Source organism: Perognathus longimembris, chromosome 7 (assembly GCF_023159225.1).
Source record: "Perognathus longimembris pacificus isolate PPM17 chromosome 7, ASM2315922v1, whole genome shotgun sequence".
In the NCBI taxonomy this organism is placed as follows: domain Eukaryota; kingdom Metazoa; phylum Chordata; class Mammalia; order Rodentia; family Heteromyidae; genus Perognathus; species Perognathus longimembris.
The window spans coordinates 25,813,456-25,825,689 of record NC_063167.1 but is presented as its reverse complement, the minus strand read 5'-3'; the positions used below and the strand labels follow the sequence as shown (position 1 = coordinate 25,825,689).

Sequence of the window (12,234 nt, the reverse complement as noted above, 5' to 3'; positions counted from 1 at the left end):
TGGAAATAGAGTCTCATGGACTTTCCTGCATGGAATGTCTTTGAACCTCAATCCTCAGATCTCCACCTCCTGAATAGCTAGGATTACAGATGTGAGCCATCACCACCTGGCAAAGATAGCTTTTATAATGTGCTGGTCTGGTCCTGGGGCTTGAACTTCGCTTGGGCACTGTCCCTGAGCTTTATTGTTCAAGGCTAGCACTCTACCACTTGAGACACAGATGCACTTCTGGCTTTTTTGATATTTAATTGGAGATAAGAGTCTCACAAGCTTTCTTGCCTGGGGTTGGCTTCAAACCAGGATCCTCATGACTCCATATCCTGAGTAGCCAGGATTACAGGTAAGCCACCAGTACCTGGCTAATGAGCAAATATTTACAAATAAAAACATGTATTACAATTTAGTGTGAAATAATGGTCATTGATTCATAACAGAGCTGTGTTGTACAACCACTTCTGGATGATTGTGACCTCTTAATCTTTGCTCCTTTATCTAAAGCTCTACTGAGGATAGTTTTAAATGAACTTCTTTTTGTTTTATTTTATTTTTTGCCAGTCCTTGGGCTTGGACCTAGGGCCTGAGCACTGTCCCTGGCTTCCTTTTTGCGCAAAGCTAGTACAAGCCACAGCGCCACTTACAGCATTTTCTGTTGATGTGGTACTGAGGAATCGAACCCAGGGCTTCATGCATGCAAGGTGAGCACTCTACTGCTAAGCCATATTCCCAGACCTTAAATGAACTTCTGAGATCTGAGGAACACGTTCAAAGCCATCATGGGCAGGAAAGTCTGTGAGACTTACCTCCACTTAACTCTAGATTGCTCGGCTCAGGGACAGTGCCAAGGCCCTAAGTTCTGGCACCAAAAAAAAGTGACAAATATAATGAGAAATATAATGAAAAGAGGCCAGGTGCTGGTGGCTCATGCCTGTAATCCTAATACTCAGAAGGCTGAGATCTGGTGTTCATGGTTTGAAGTCAGCTTGGGCAGAAAAATCCATGAAACTCTTGTCTTTAATTAAGTACCCCAAAAGGGGTGGAAGTAGAACTGTGACTCAAGTAGTAGAAAAAGTTAAGAAGGGTAAACTAAGGGATCCCTATCCACCTTAAAAAAACTATTAAGTGCACAGTTCATACAAGAATAAAACATTACCCTTTAACATAGCTACAGTTATATATAGTTTATATAAGGAGAAGGATTATGTTTTATTTTGGCCATTTTTGTTTGGAGTTGCCGAGTCTGACATGTGAGTTAGGTTATATAAATTATTGTCTCACTTTTTTCTTTTTGTCAGTTATGGGGCTTAAACTCAGGGCCTGGGCACTGTCTCTGAGCCTGAGTCTCTTTGTGCTCAAGATTAGTGCTCTACCACTTGACCCACAGTGCCACTTCCAGTTTTTGAGTGGTTAATTGGAGTCTCATGAGACTTTTCTGCCCAGACTGGCTATGAACCACAATCCTCAGATCTCAGCCTCCTCGATTGCTAAGATTACAAGCATGAGCCACCAGTGCCTGACTCATCTCACTTTTTTTTTTTTTTTGGCCAGTCCTGGACTCAGGGCCTGAGCACTGCCCCTGGCTTCTTTTTGCTCAAGCCTAGCACTCTGCCACTTGAGCCACAGCGCCACTTCTGGCCGTTTTCCATATATGTGGTACTGGGGAATTGAACCCAGGGTTTCATGTATATGAGGTGAGCTCTCTACCACTAGGCCATATTCCCAGCCCCTCATCTCACTTTTAAAATCTGAATATTTCTTCCATTTGAATAAATTCTCTTCTTTGTGGCAGCCTGCTCATTTACTGTGTAAGTGTCCAGGAGGTACGTGCAGTATGTTGCTAGTTGATGGACTAATTTGATTCAAGTTTTAGATGAGCGCTTGGATAAGAGAGTGGATGACATGCTTGCTGCTGGTCTCCTGAAGGAACTAAGAGATTTTCACAGGTGCTATAATGAGAAGAAAGTTTCAGAAAAGAGGTGAGTATTTGGCTGTGACTTTAAAACTTTCTACCCCTTGCCTATGGTTGAGAGACCAGAGACATAAATACTGGCTTTGGATCTTACTTGTTTATCAGTCTTTACCCTTGGCTTTGGCAAGACTTGGAAGGCAGAATAATGTACTTGTTACAGATGTGATTTTCTTTAGGCATTCCTGGGAGTTGCTTTTCAAGGAAGTAATCTGGGAGGGAAGGGGAGAATTTTAGAATCAGTAACTGCTCAGAATCTCAATTTTCTCATCTGAAGTGAAAGGCTCAAGAAGACCAAGGCCCTTGTTAGTTTTCAGAGGCAATGGCTCATCTGCTGATACTCTCCTGTTCCCAGCCAGGACTATCAACATGGTATCTTCCAGTCAATTGGCTTCAAGGAATTTCACGAGTACCTGATCACTGAGGGAAAATGCACACCAGAGACTAGTAACCAGCTTCTAAAGAAAGGTGTGAATCCATCCTTCTAACTAGTCTTACTAGTCTTGGACATCCTTGGATGACAAAGCACCCTATTATGGTCTGAGCAAGAGCTGAGGATAGAAGAAGCCCCCAATGACCTTCAGCTCAGAACTGAGATTGCCACCCATCAAGTCTAACTTCGTGCAGCTTTTCTCTGTTGGGTTGGGGGGGCCTTTTCTTAGCAAGGAAATAAGTACTTACCTAAATTCTCCTGTGTCTACCATATCTTTCAGGTATCGATGCTTTGAAGCAAGTAACTAAAAGATATGCCAGGAAGCAAAACCGATGGGTTAAAAACCGTTTTTTGAGCAGTAAGTCTCTTGCTTATCATTATCCCTTGGGTCCATCCAGAAGATGAACTTCTGTTTCTTTTTTTTTTTGGCCAGTCCTGGGGCTTGGACTCAGGGCCTGAGCACTGTCCCTGGCTTCTTTTTGCTCAAGGCTAGCACTCTGCCACCTGAGCCACAGTGCCACTTCTAGCCATTTTCTGTATATGTGGTGCTGGGGAATTGAACCCAGGGCCTCATGTATATGAGGCAAGCACTCTTGCCACTAGGCCATATCCCCAGCCCCATGAACTTCTGTTTCTGGACCTGGCCTGGGGAGGACCTGTCTGTATAAATGGTTGCCCATGGATATTTTCTTGTAACATCTCAGAAAAAAACAGACAAAAATAACTGTTAAGTTTCCTTACTGAGGATAGTGGTTTGACACCAGCCCAAGCAGGAAAAGCTGTGAGACTCTAACCACCAAAAGACCAGAAGTAGTGCTGTGGTTCAAAGTGGTAGAGCACTAGCCTTATGCAAAAGTGCTCAGGGAAAGCTCCCAGGCCCTGACTTCACGCCCCATGACAAAAAAAAAAATCCAAAACTGTGGGCTAGGGGGCTAGGAATATGGCCTAGTAATAGAGCGCTTGCCTTGCATACGTGAAGCCCTGGGTTCAATTCCTCAGTACCACATATATAGAAAAAGCCAGGGGCTGGGAATATGACCTAGTGGCAAGAGTGCTTGCCTTGTATACATGAAGCCCTGGGTTCAATTCCCCAGCACCATATATATCCAGAAGTGGCGCTGTGGCTCAAGTGGTAGAGAGCTGGCCTTGAGCAAAATGAAGCCAGGGACAGTGCTCAGGCCCTGAGTCCAAGGCCCAGGACTGGCCAAAAAAATTCAAAACTGTGGAACAGTGCCCAGGCCCTGAATTCAAGTCCTATGACTGGCACATACAAAAAAAGACAAGGGCTGGGAATATGGCCTAGTGGAAAAATGCTTGTCTCCTATACATGAAGCCCTGGGTTCGATTCCTCAGTACCACATATATAGAAAAAAGCCAGAAGTGGCGCTGTGGCTCAAGTGGCAGAGTGCTAGCCTTGAGCAAAAAGAAGCCAGGGACAGTGCTCAGACCCTGAGTTCAAGCACCAGGACTGGCAAAAAAAAAAAAAAAAAAAAAAAAAGACAAAACCTTCATTGTTTCTCCCAACATCCTCTTATGGTTAGCTATAGTTTCACTTACACGTCAAATTAAACTGTAGCTGAACAGAATTTTTTTTTTTGCCAGTCCTGGGGCTGAAATTTAGGGCCTGGGTACTAACTATCTCTGAGCTTCTTTGCTCAGGGCTAGTGCTCTATCACTTGAGCTACAGGTAGGTCCATTTCCAACTTTTTGGTGGTTAATTGGATATAAGAATTTCATGGACTTTCCTTCCTAGGCTGGCTATGAACAATGACCTCATATCTCAGCCTTCTGAGTAGCTAGGATTACAGGCGTGAGCCACTAGTGCCCAGCCAAACAGAACTTTAAAAAAAAATTGTTATTATAAGAGTGATGTAAAGAGGAGTTACAGATACATAAGTCAGGTAAAGAGTACATACCTTTATGGACAGTGTCACCCCTTGCCTTACTATCTCCCAGTTTTTTCCTCTTGTCCCTACCTACAAGTTATATAGTTCATTTTCAACATAGTTTCTAGTGAGTACCACTGAACATTTAAGGGAAGGAAATTCTCATAAGTTAATTCTGCCCTGTGTCTTTGACCCTAAATTTGGCATTGTCTGTATGTTGTTGAGCTCTCAAGATATAGGGGCCATCTCTGTCTGTCTGTCTATCTATCTCTATTTTTGCCAGTCCTAGGGCTTGAACTCAGGGCTAGGCACTGTCTCTTTTGCTCAGGGCCTAGGCACTGTCTCTTTTGCTCAAGGCTAGCACTCTACTATTTAGATCCACAGCTCCACTTCTGATAATTCTGGTGGTTACTTGTATATAAGAGTCTTATAGGCTTTTCTGCCCAGGCTGGCTTTGAATCATGATCCTCAGTTGTCAGCTTCCTGAGTAGTTAGGATTACAGATATGAGTCACCAGTGTCCAACTCTTTCTCTTTTTATAGATACAAGAAAATGAAGGGGGCTCGGAATGTGGCTTAGTGGTAGAGTGCTTGCCTAGCATGCCTGAATCCCTGGATTCCTTAGCACCACATAAACAGAAAAAGTTGGAAGTGGCGCTGTGGCTCAAGTGGTAGAGTGCTAGCCTTGAGCAAAAGGAAGCCAAGGATAGTGCTCATGCCCTGAGTTCAAGCCCCAGGACTGGCACAAAAAAAAGGGAAAAGGGGTGGGGAATATGGCCTAGTGGTAAAGTGTTTGTTTGCCTTGCATACATGAAGGCCTGGGTTGGATTCCTCAGCACTACATATATAGAAAAAGCCAGAAATGGTGCTGTGGATCAAATGGTAGAGTCTCAGCCTTGAGCAAAATGAAGCCAGGGACTGTGCTCAGGCCCTGAGTTCAAGCCCCAGGACTGGCAAAAAAGAAAGAAGGAAGGAAAGGAAGGGATGGAGGGAGGGAGGGAAAATAAAATAAAATGAAGGACTAGAGAGATTAAACAACTTGCCACAAATTCCTGAACTAGTAGGCCGTAGAAATTGAATGCAGGCCTGACTGAAAAATCTATACTCTTGGCCTGGGAATGTGGCTTAGTGGTAGAGTGCTTGCCTAGCATGCATGAAACCCTAGGTTTGATTCCTTAGTAGCACACAAACAGAAAAAGCCAGAAGTGGCACTGTGGCTCAAGTGGCATAGTGCTAGCCTTGAGCAAAAGAAGCTCAGAGACAGTGCCCTGGCCCTGAGTTCAAACTCCAGGACTGGCAAAAAAAAATTATAGGGCTGGGAATGTAGCTTAGCCGTAGAGTGCTTGTGTAGCATGCACAAAGCCCTGGGTTTGATTCCTCAGCACCACGAAACAGAAAAAGCTGGAAGAGATGCTGTGGCTCAAGTGAGAGTGCTAGCCTTGAGCAAAAAGAAGCCAGGGACAGTGCTCAGGCCCTGAGTCCAAGCCCCAGGACTGGCAAAAAAAAAAAAAAAAAAAAAAAAAATTATACTCTTCTTGTTTCTTGTACTGAACTGTTGGCTAGGCAGCAGTAATTTTTCCTTAGGTCCAAAAATTTTGTGCTTGTGAACTAAAAGATTAAGTATAAGTGAAACTCCAGTGTTATCCTGTTGATACTTTTAAATATGCTCTGAATCATCTTCTGTTTGCCTTTTGTTAGTAGACTTCATTCTGTTACAAGTAAGGCCAGCTGAAGTTTCTACCCCTGTCTCTTGGTGCTTCTGAGTATACACACCTTGTTCCATGATGTGACCATTGGATTACTTTCTTCTGCTTACCCTCTTTTCTCTGTGCATCTTTACAGATAGAGGGAAAGACAGTCTCAGCTAAAGATGACATATGTCCAGTGTAACTTTTCTTCCCAAGTTTGATAGTCGGTCTGAAACAAAAGGGCCCTTTTTGTAATAATTTAGAACTTCCTTCTGTACAACTCCCCCATCTCTGAGGCAGGAGGAGTTGATGGCATAGTGTGTCATATGCCTGTTCCTCATTCACATGTGCTGGCACAGTCCTGGTGCTAGATTGAAAGGCACAGCTGCCCTGTAAGTCGGGAGCCACGTTTGATTGGCCATGGCTGATCTTCTGGGATATGGTCTGGCAAGAAGCCAGAGGGACTTCCCCACCCCAGCTTGGCCTTGGACCCAGGCCAGAAATAGCAGCTGGGAGCCGAGAACTTGTTGAAAGGTGCTTAGACAGGGCACAGAAGCCCAACAAAGGACTTAGAGGAGAAAGGAAAATGTAGAGTGTCCTGGAAACAGGTGCAGAGCTTAGCCAAGGCCAGGTGTGCTGTGGGTGCCGCCTGCACCCTCATAGTCTCACCTTTCCGTGTGGTGGCAGGTGCAGCCCAGTCCAGTTTACGAAGAATCTTATTTGTGTTTGGCACAATCAAAAGGCCAGCACCTGCCAGCCGTTGGCATCCCCATGCCTTTGATGTTTTTGTCCATGGAGTTATGTTCTTTGCCTTTCAGTAACTGACTTTACCTGGCGAAGTGTATCTAGGGGCTGGTGAAGCTCTCAGCAGAGACTAAACTCTGGCAGCAAGGCTGACTGAAGTGGTAAATGAATGCCTGGAGCTGAACTGGCTGCCTCCAGTCTCATCCCCATGCAGAAGTGTTGTTTGATTATTCCACTAGATCTGGCTGTCAAAGAAAGGGTTCAACTCCATCAATTCCAGGGCTCCCTAGTGCTCAGCTTCGGCAGCTTATTGGCTCCTGTTATTGTTCCCAGCCCACTGCTGTCAGAGTTTCCTGAACACTGGGCTGACAAAGGGATATACAAACTTGAGGCTAGTGTCTACTTCTAGGGAAAGAACTGAACTCTTTCTTGCTTCAGAGCACCATAGATGTCATGGAACTTAAAATAGGCACTTAAAGCTGTGAATTTATTTCCTTCTATGATGTAATATTTTTATTGAGAAAGTTTTGAGGGGGTTTTGGTTCTAACTGGGATCTAAATTTAGTACCTGTGCCTTGCCCTTGTTAGACAAGTGCTGTGACTTGTGCCACACCTCCAGCTGTCTTTATATTGTAGTCCCTTACACAAGTCACAGAACTGCTACTCCATTCAGTTTACTGGCTGATCTCAAAGATGTGTCCAGTTGTGTCTCAGCTATTGGCTGCGGGTGAGCCAGTGTTCTGGTTCTTTCTGGGATTGTGGTTTGTGTGATAGTAGAATGAACAGTGTAGTCAGAATGTTTATTCCTTCATCCTATGTTTCTGTTGAGGGATTTAGAGTCTTGAGAGTAGAATAGATTTTATGTTGGAGATGACCTCACAACTTTTCTTTGTCTCATTAGGACCTGGTCCCAATGTCCCCTTGGTATATGGCTTAGAGGTGTCTGACGTCTCCAAGTGGGAGGAGTCTGTTCTCAAACCTGCTCTTGATATCGTGCAAAGTTTTATCCAGGTGATTATTAATGATAGTTGAGTCTGTTGTCAGATGTCCAGAGCAATTTCATTTGCTGACACTTTTTGTTATTGTGTCAGGAAACCAAACCTTTTTTATAGAATGAAGCAGAAGGGCTGGCTGCTTTTAAGTCTGGAGGCTGTTTCTTCTTTCACATTTAGAAAGGTTGTTGCTAAAACCTGTTCACACCCCACCTGCTTCCTGGGGTACAAGAAAAGGAATCTTGGGAAAATCCTACCGCTCTTAATATCAGAGAATTATATCCAGATCTCTTTGAATCTAATGTTTCACTTACTCTGGTTTTCTTAGGGCCACAAACCTGCCGCCACTCCAATAAAGATGTCATACAATGAAACTGAGAACAAAAGAAGTTACCATATGTGTGACCTCTGTGATCGGATCATCATCGGGGACCGAGAGTGGGCAGGTAGAGTTCAGGGAAGGGATTGGAGAAATTCTGAGGGTGGGAAAGAGGGGAGTGTCACGCTGACTTTCTGAAATTCAAAGGTCTTGGTAGTTGAGTGCAGGAGTGTTGAGGGACTGCCAGGTTCCTTTAAGACCCTGTGCTTACATTCTTTGGAGGCTTTCCCAAACTAGGGAGTTGCTTCCATATTCTGAAATGCGGAGGAAGGACACAAGACCTCTAGGTCCATCTGGCATAGGTACCCCTTTGACTTCATGATCCTGCTCAAGAGGAGTTTCTTGGCCTTTCATGTTTAGAATTCAGTGGAGGCAAGATACTATTATAAAGGAATAAAAGCAACTCGTGCAGGAGACTGAAAAGGCAGAAGCACAGCTGGGAGGGAGCAGGAAGTATAGTCATTCCTCTGGAACATGTTCTTTAGAAGCCGTGCCTCTTCAGTACTCCCCAAAGTACTTTATTGAAATAGTGTAGTGGTTGAGATTGTGCTGAAAGATGGCAAGGGAAGCTTTAAGAGCCAACCTGCCAGTCATATATACAGAGATAGTACCACTGGCACAAGGTCACTGCCCAAAAGCTCAGTGTCTCTGCTTAGATCCACCCTTTAATAATAATCACCATGCATTTCTTTTTTTTCTTTTTTCTTTCTTTCTTTTTTTTTTTTGCTGGTCCTGGGGCTTGAACTTAGGGCCTGAGCACTGTCCCTAGCTTCTTTCTGCTCAAGGCTAGCACTCTACCACTTGAGCCACAGCAGCACTTCTGGCTTTTTCTGTTTATGTGGTACTGAGGAATTGAACCCAGGGCTTCATACATTCAAGGCAAGCACTCTACCACTAAGTCACATCCCCAGCCCTCATCTTGCATTTTTGTTGCACTCTCCTGTGGGATTTCTGTAGTTATGCAGTGAAGGCCCAAAAGGTTTTACCCCATTTGAATTTTGTCACATTCCAGGGCTCACTTGTTTTAGGCACAGTGGGGCTTACAGTTTACCCAGCAGCCTAGAATTCTTCTGCCCAGAGTACTGCTTTGCTTGGATTCTCAGAAAAGTGTTTTTTCCCCCCATTATCAACTAGTAGAATGATTAGGTCTATTAACTGATAACTCTGGCAAAATGAACTCCATTGTCAGAGACTGGGGATGGCTGTGATTGCCCAACCAGCAGAAGAAGCCACGATTGTTCTTGGTTTATAATGATGAAAGGGGAAGAGAAAGAGTGTCTGATTGTTTTGCAAAGGAAACTTAGTGATTTGGTTTGTCAAATGTCCTTCAGAGAGCTTTAGAGAAGCAACATTTGTGAGTCTGTGTGAGCCTGGCTGTGTACGCCCTTCTATGGTGCCATCTGTCGAGGCCTTGCTCCCGTCTCCTGCTGCCATGGAGAGTCAGCCCAGAGCCCAGTTTTTGCCTTAGGCTCTAGCTGGAGAACAAAGCTGACTTTTCTCCCCAAGTCAGTTTTCTTTGACTTCTAACCTCTTTCTTACTTAGGTTTGCTTCTGAATCCTTAAGAATGATGTTTTGTATATACAAAGGAATTTAATTTAGCCATCCTTCTCTTTGGGTATTTCCAGGTGAGATTTCCTTGGGTGGATGAGTGCAGACAGGATAGTGAAAATGAGCCTCTCTGAGTTAGAAAGTGAGAACTGCCAGACACTGGTGCTTTACACCTGTAATATAGCTACTTATGAGGCTGAGATCTGAGGATCATAGTTCGAAGCCAGCCTAGGCAGGAAAATTTTTGAGACTTATCCCCAAATTCACCACCAAAAAACCGTAAGTAGAGCTGTGGCTTAAGTGGTAGAATGTTAGCCTTGAGAAAAAAGCACAGGGACAGAGTCCAGGCCCTGAGTTCAAGCCCTAGGACTGGCACAACAAAAAACAAAAATACTAAGCAGGTAGGTAGGTAGGTATGGTAGTGCATGTTTATTATCTCAGCACCCAGGAGGATCACATTGTTTAAGGGCAGCGTGGGCTTCATAGTGTAAAGCCTGTCTCAAAAATAAAAACAAACAGCTCTGCTGCTATACCAGTCTATGTATTGATCCTTTTATTTATTATGAAAGGATTGTATAGTTAAATTTAATTGATCATTTAAGATTAATTCTTGAAAATCAAAATTTTGTTTGGATTGTTTTTGTTTTCTTAGCACATGTGAAATCCAAATCTCACTTGCACCACCTGAAGAAAAGAAGATTGGACTCAGATGCCATCAGTACCATGGAAAGACAGAGTCTTTCTCCAAACCAGAACATAGAACTTAAGGAGAAGGGATCCTTGGGACAGCAGGATTGAGAGCTACAATCAAGCATTTAAGAGATATCCTCGGTGGCCTTTGCAAAGGAAGAAGGGATAAGTTCAGGAAGGAGGTTACATCTATTTCTCCTGCCTGGGCTGCGGAATGCTGGACAGAAAACCCACCACGTTTCTTGTGGTGTGAAGGCCTCATGTCCCCGGCAGCAGGCCTTTCAGCTCCTGTGTGGCTGTTGTGTCTGGTAATGATGTAGTTCAGGGTGGGTTTCTTTTTTTAAATTTTGAACCTTAAAGGTTTGATTTTAGAAAGAGGCACAGATTGCACATTTAATACATGAGGATCCTTTTAGGGGTGAATACAGAGATTCACTGTATCCCTTAAAAGAAGATTTTTGTCCCTGATACTGGCTAAAGATATCTGATTTGCAGATGCTTTTGTAGATGACTGAGGTATTGTGAGGCACAAATCAGGAGTTCTGGATTTGGGGACAGCAGGAGAGGGTGAGCCCTAGTGAGATAGTTAAGCGAGCCAAATCAGCTCTTGGAATTCCAGAGGAGGAACCAGGCTGAAATAGTTGCGATCTAGAGTGTAAAAACTAAAGACTCAAAAGCTATTGAGCTATTCCTGTGTGCTAACTGCTGTTGCTGCTATCTTTCTAATATGGCAGAAATCTATATTTTTATTGAAAATTAAAATGTTTGCAAGGGTCTCCATGCTCATTGGAAATGTACAGGTGTCCATGGTTGGTTTATGCATGGTGTGCCAGTATCTTCATAGGTCAAGCTGTCTACTGGTTTGTGCAGTAGACGTGTTCCTGGAAGAGTCTGGAAATGGTCTTTCATTAGAGGTCTGTTGTCAGCTAAAGCCCTCTTTCTATAGTGATCTGAGCTGCCAGCAGTATTAAATATTTATTAACTTGTAACAAGATTAAGCATTTTTAGCTGTTTAACTATGAGCACTATACATTTATAGTTCTGTACAGTCATCACTACTACCTATGTCCAAAGCTTTTTTTTTTTTTTTTTGGTCATTTCAAGCAGGAATTCATTATCTGTGATGCAGTAATTCCAGCTCAAATGAATTTGTTCAAAATCTTGGTATGAGAGACTAGACTAGGGATTACGGATTGAGATGTGATTCTTTGTTTCCAGGGATCTTATATATATTATCTGTGTATGTAAACAACCAGTCTAGGTAAAAGGGTATCAAACTATATAAAAGGTTTACAGAATTTCATTTTAAAGTTGAAAGAAAGGAATTGTGGAACATTTCTTCTGGACCTTAAAAAAAAAAAGCAATTTTTGTTTTGGTATACACCTTTGGTAATCCCTTCACTTAGACGGCCAAGGCATGAGGATTGCAAAGTACATAGTAAGGGCTGGGAATATGGCCTAGAGGTAAAGTGCTTGCCTACCATACATAAAGCCCTGGCTTCGATTCCTCAGCACCACATAAACCGAAAAAAAAGCAAGAAGTGGCCCTGTGGCTCCAGTGGTAGAGTGCTTGCCTTGAGCAAAAGGAAGCCAGGAACAATGCTCAGACTCTGGGGGAACCCCAAAGGTTTTGCCCAGATTGTTGTAGTGGGGGACAGAGACCCAACAAAGAATAGAGGCAGCCAGTGGCAGGGTTGGACTTGAGGTGCGCAGGGAGACTGGAGCTCTTAAGTGCTGGGTTCAGCTGGCTGCTATAAGGGGGAAGTTTTGTCTCTGAAATGTTCTTCACTCAAGTTGCTAAATATGTGTAATGCTTTAAAAAGTCTCAATGGACAAACAGGAAGAACTAGTTTTTAATAATCCTACTTCATAAAGCTTTAATTCTTCCATCTAATATACCCAGAGCAGTAA

At 43.5% G+C, this 12,234-nt stretch overlaps 1 protein-coding gene across 2 annotated transcripts in view; it reads left to right on the top strand.

Moving 5' to 3' along the window:
- The window catches only part of Trit1 (tRNA isopentenyltransferase 1), a 34,163-nt gene extending 23,503 nt beyond the window's left edge, over positions 1-10,660 (top strand). Inside the window, exons 6-11 of one of the 2 annotated variants that reach the window (XM_048350979.1) lie at positions 1,862-1,973; positions 2,319-2,431; positions 2,677-2,754; positions 7,615-7,724; positions 8,034-8,151; positions 10,286-10,660. In XM_048350979.1, coding sequence (XP_048206936.1) covers positions 1,862-1,973; positions 2,319-2,431; positions 2,677-2,754; positions 7,615-7,724; positions 8,034-8,151; positions 10,286-10,431 — 677 coding nt within the window. In that variant the 3' untranslated portion in view covers positions 10,432-10,660. The remainder of the gene's footprint in view (positions 1-1,861; positions 1,974-2,318; positions 2,432-2,676; positions 2,755-7,614; positions 7,725-8,033; positions 8,152-10,285) is intronic. The other variant, XM_048350980.1, reaches the window with a different exon arrangement.
- Positions 10,661-12,234: the final 1,574 nt, after the last annotated feature.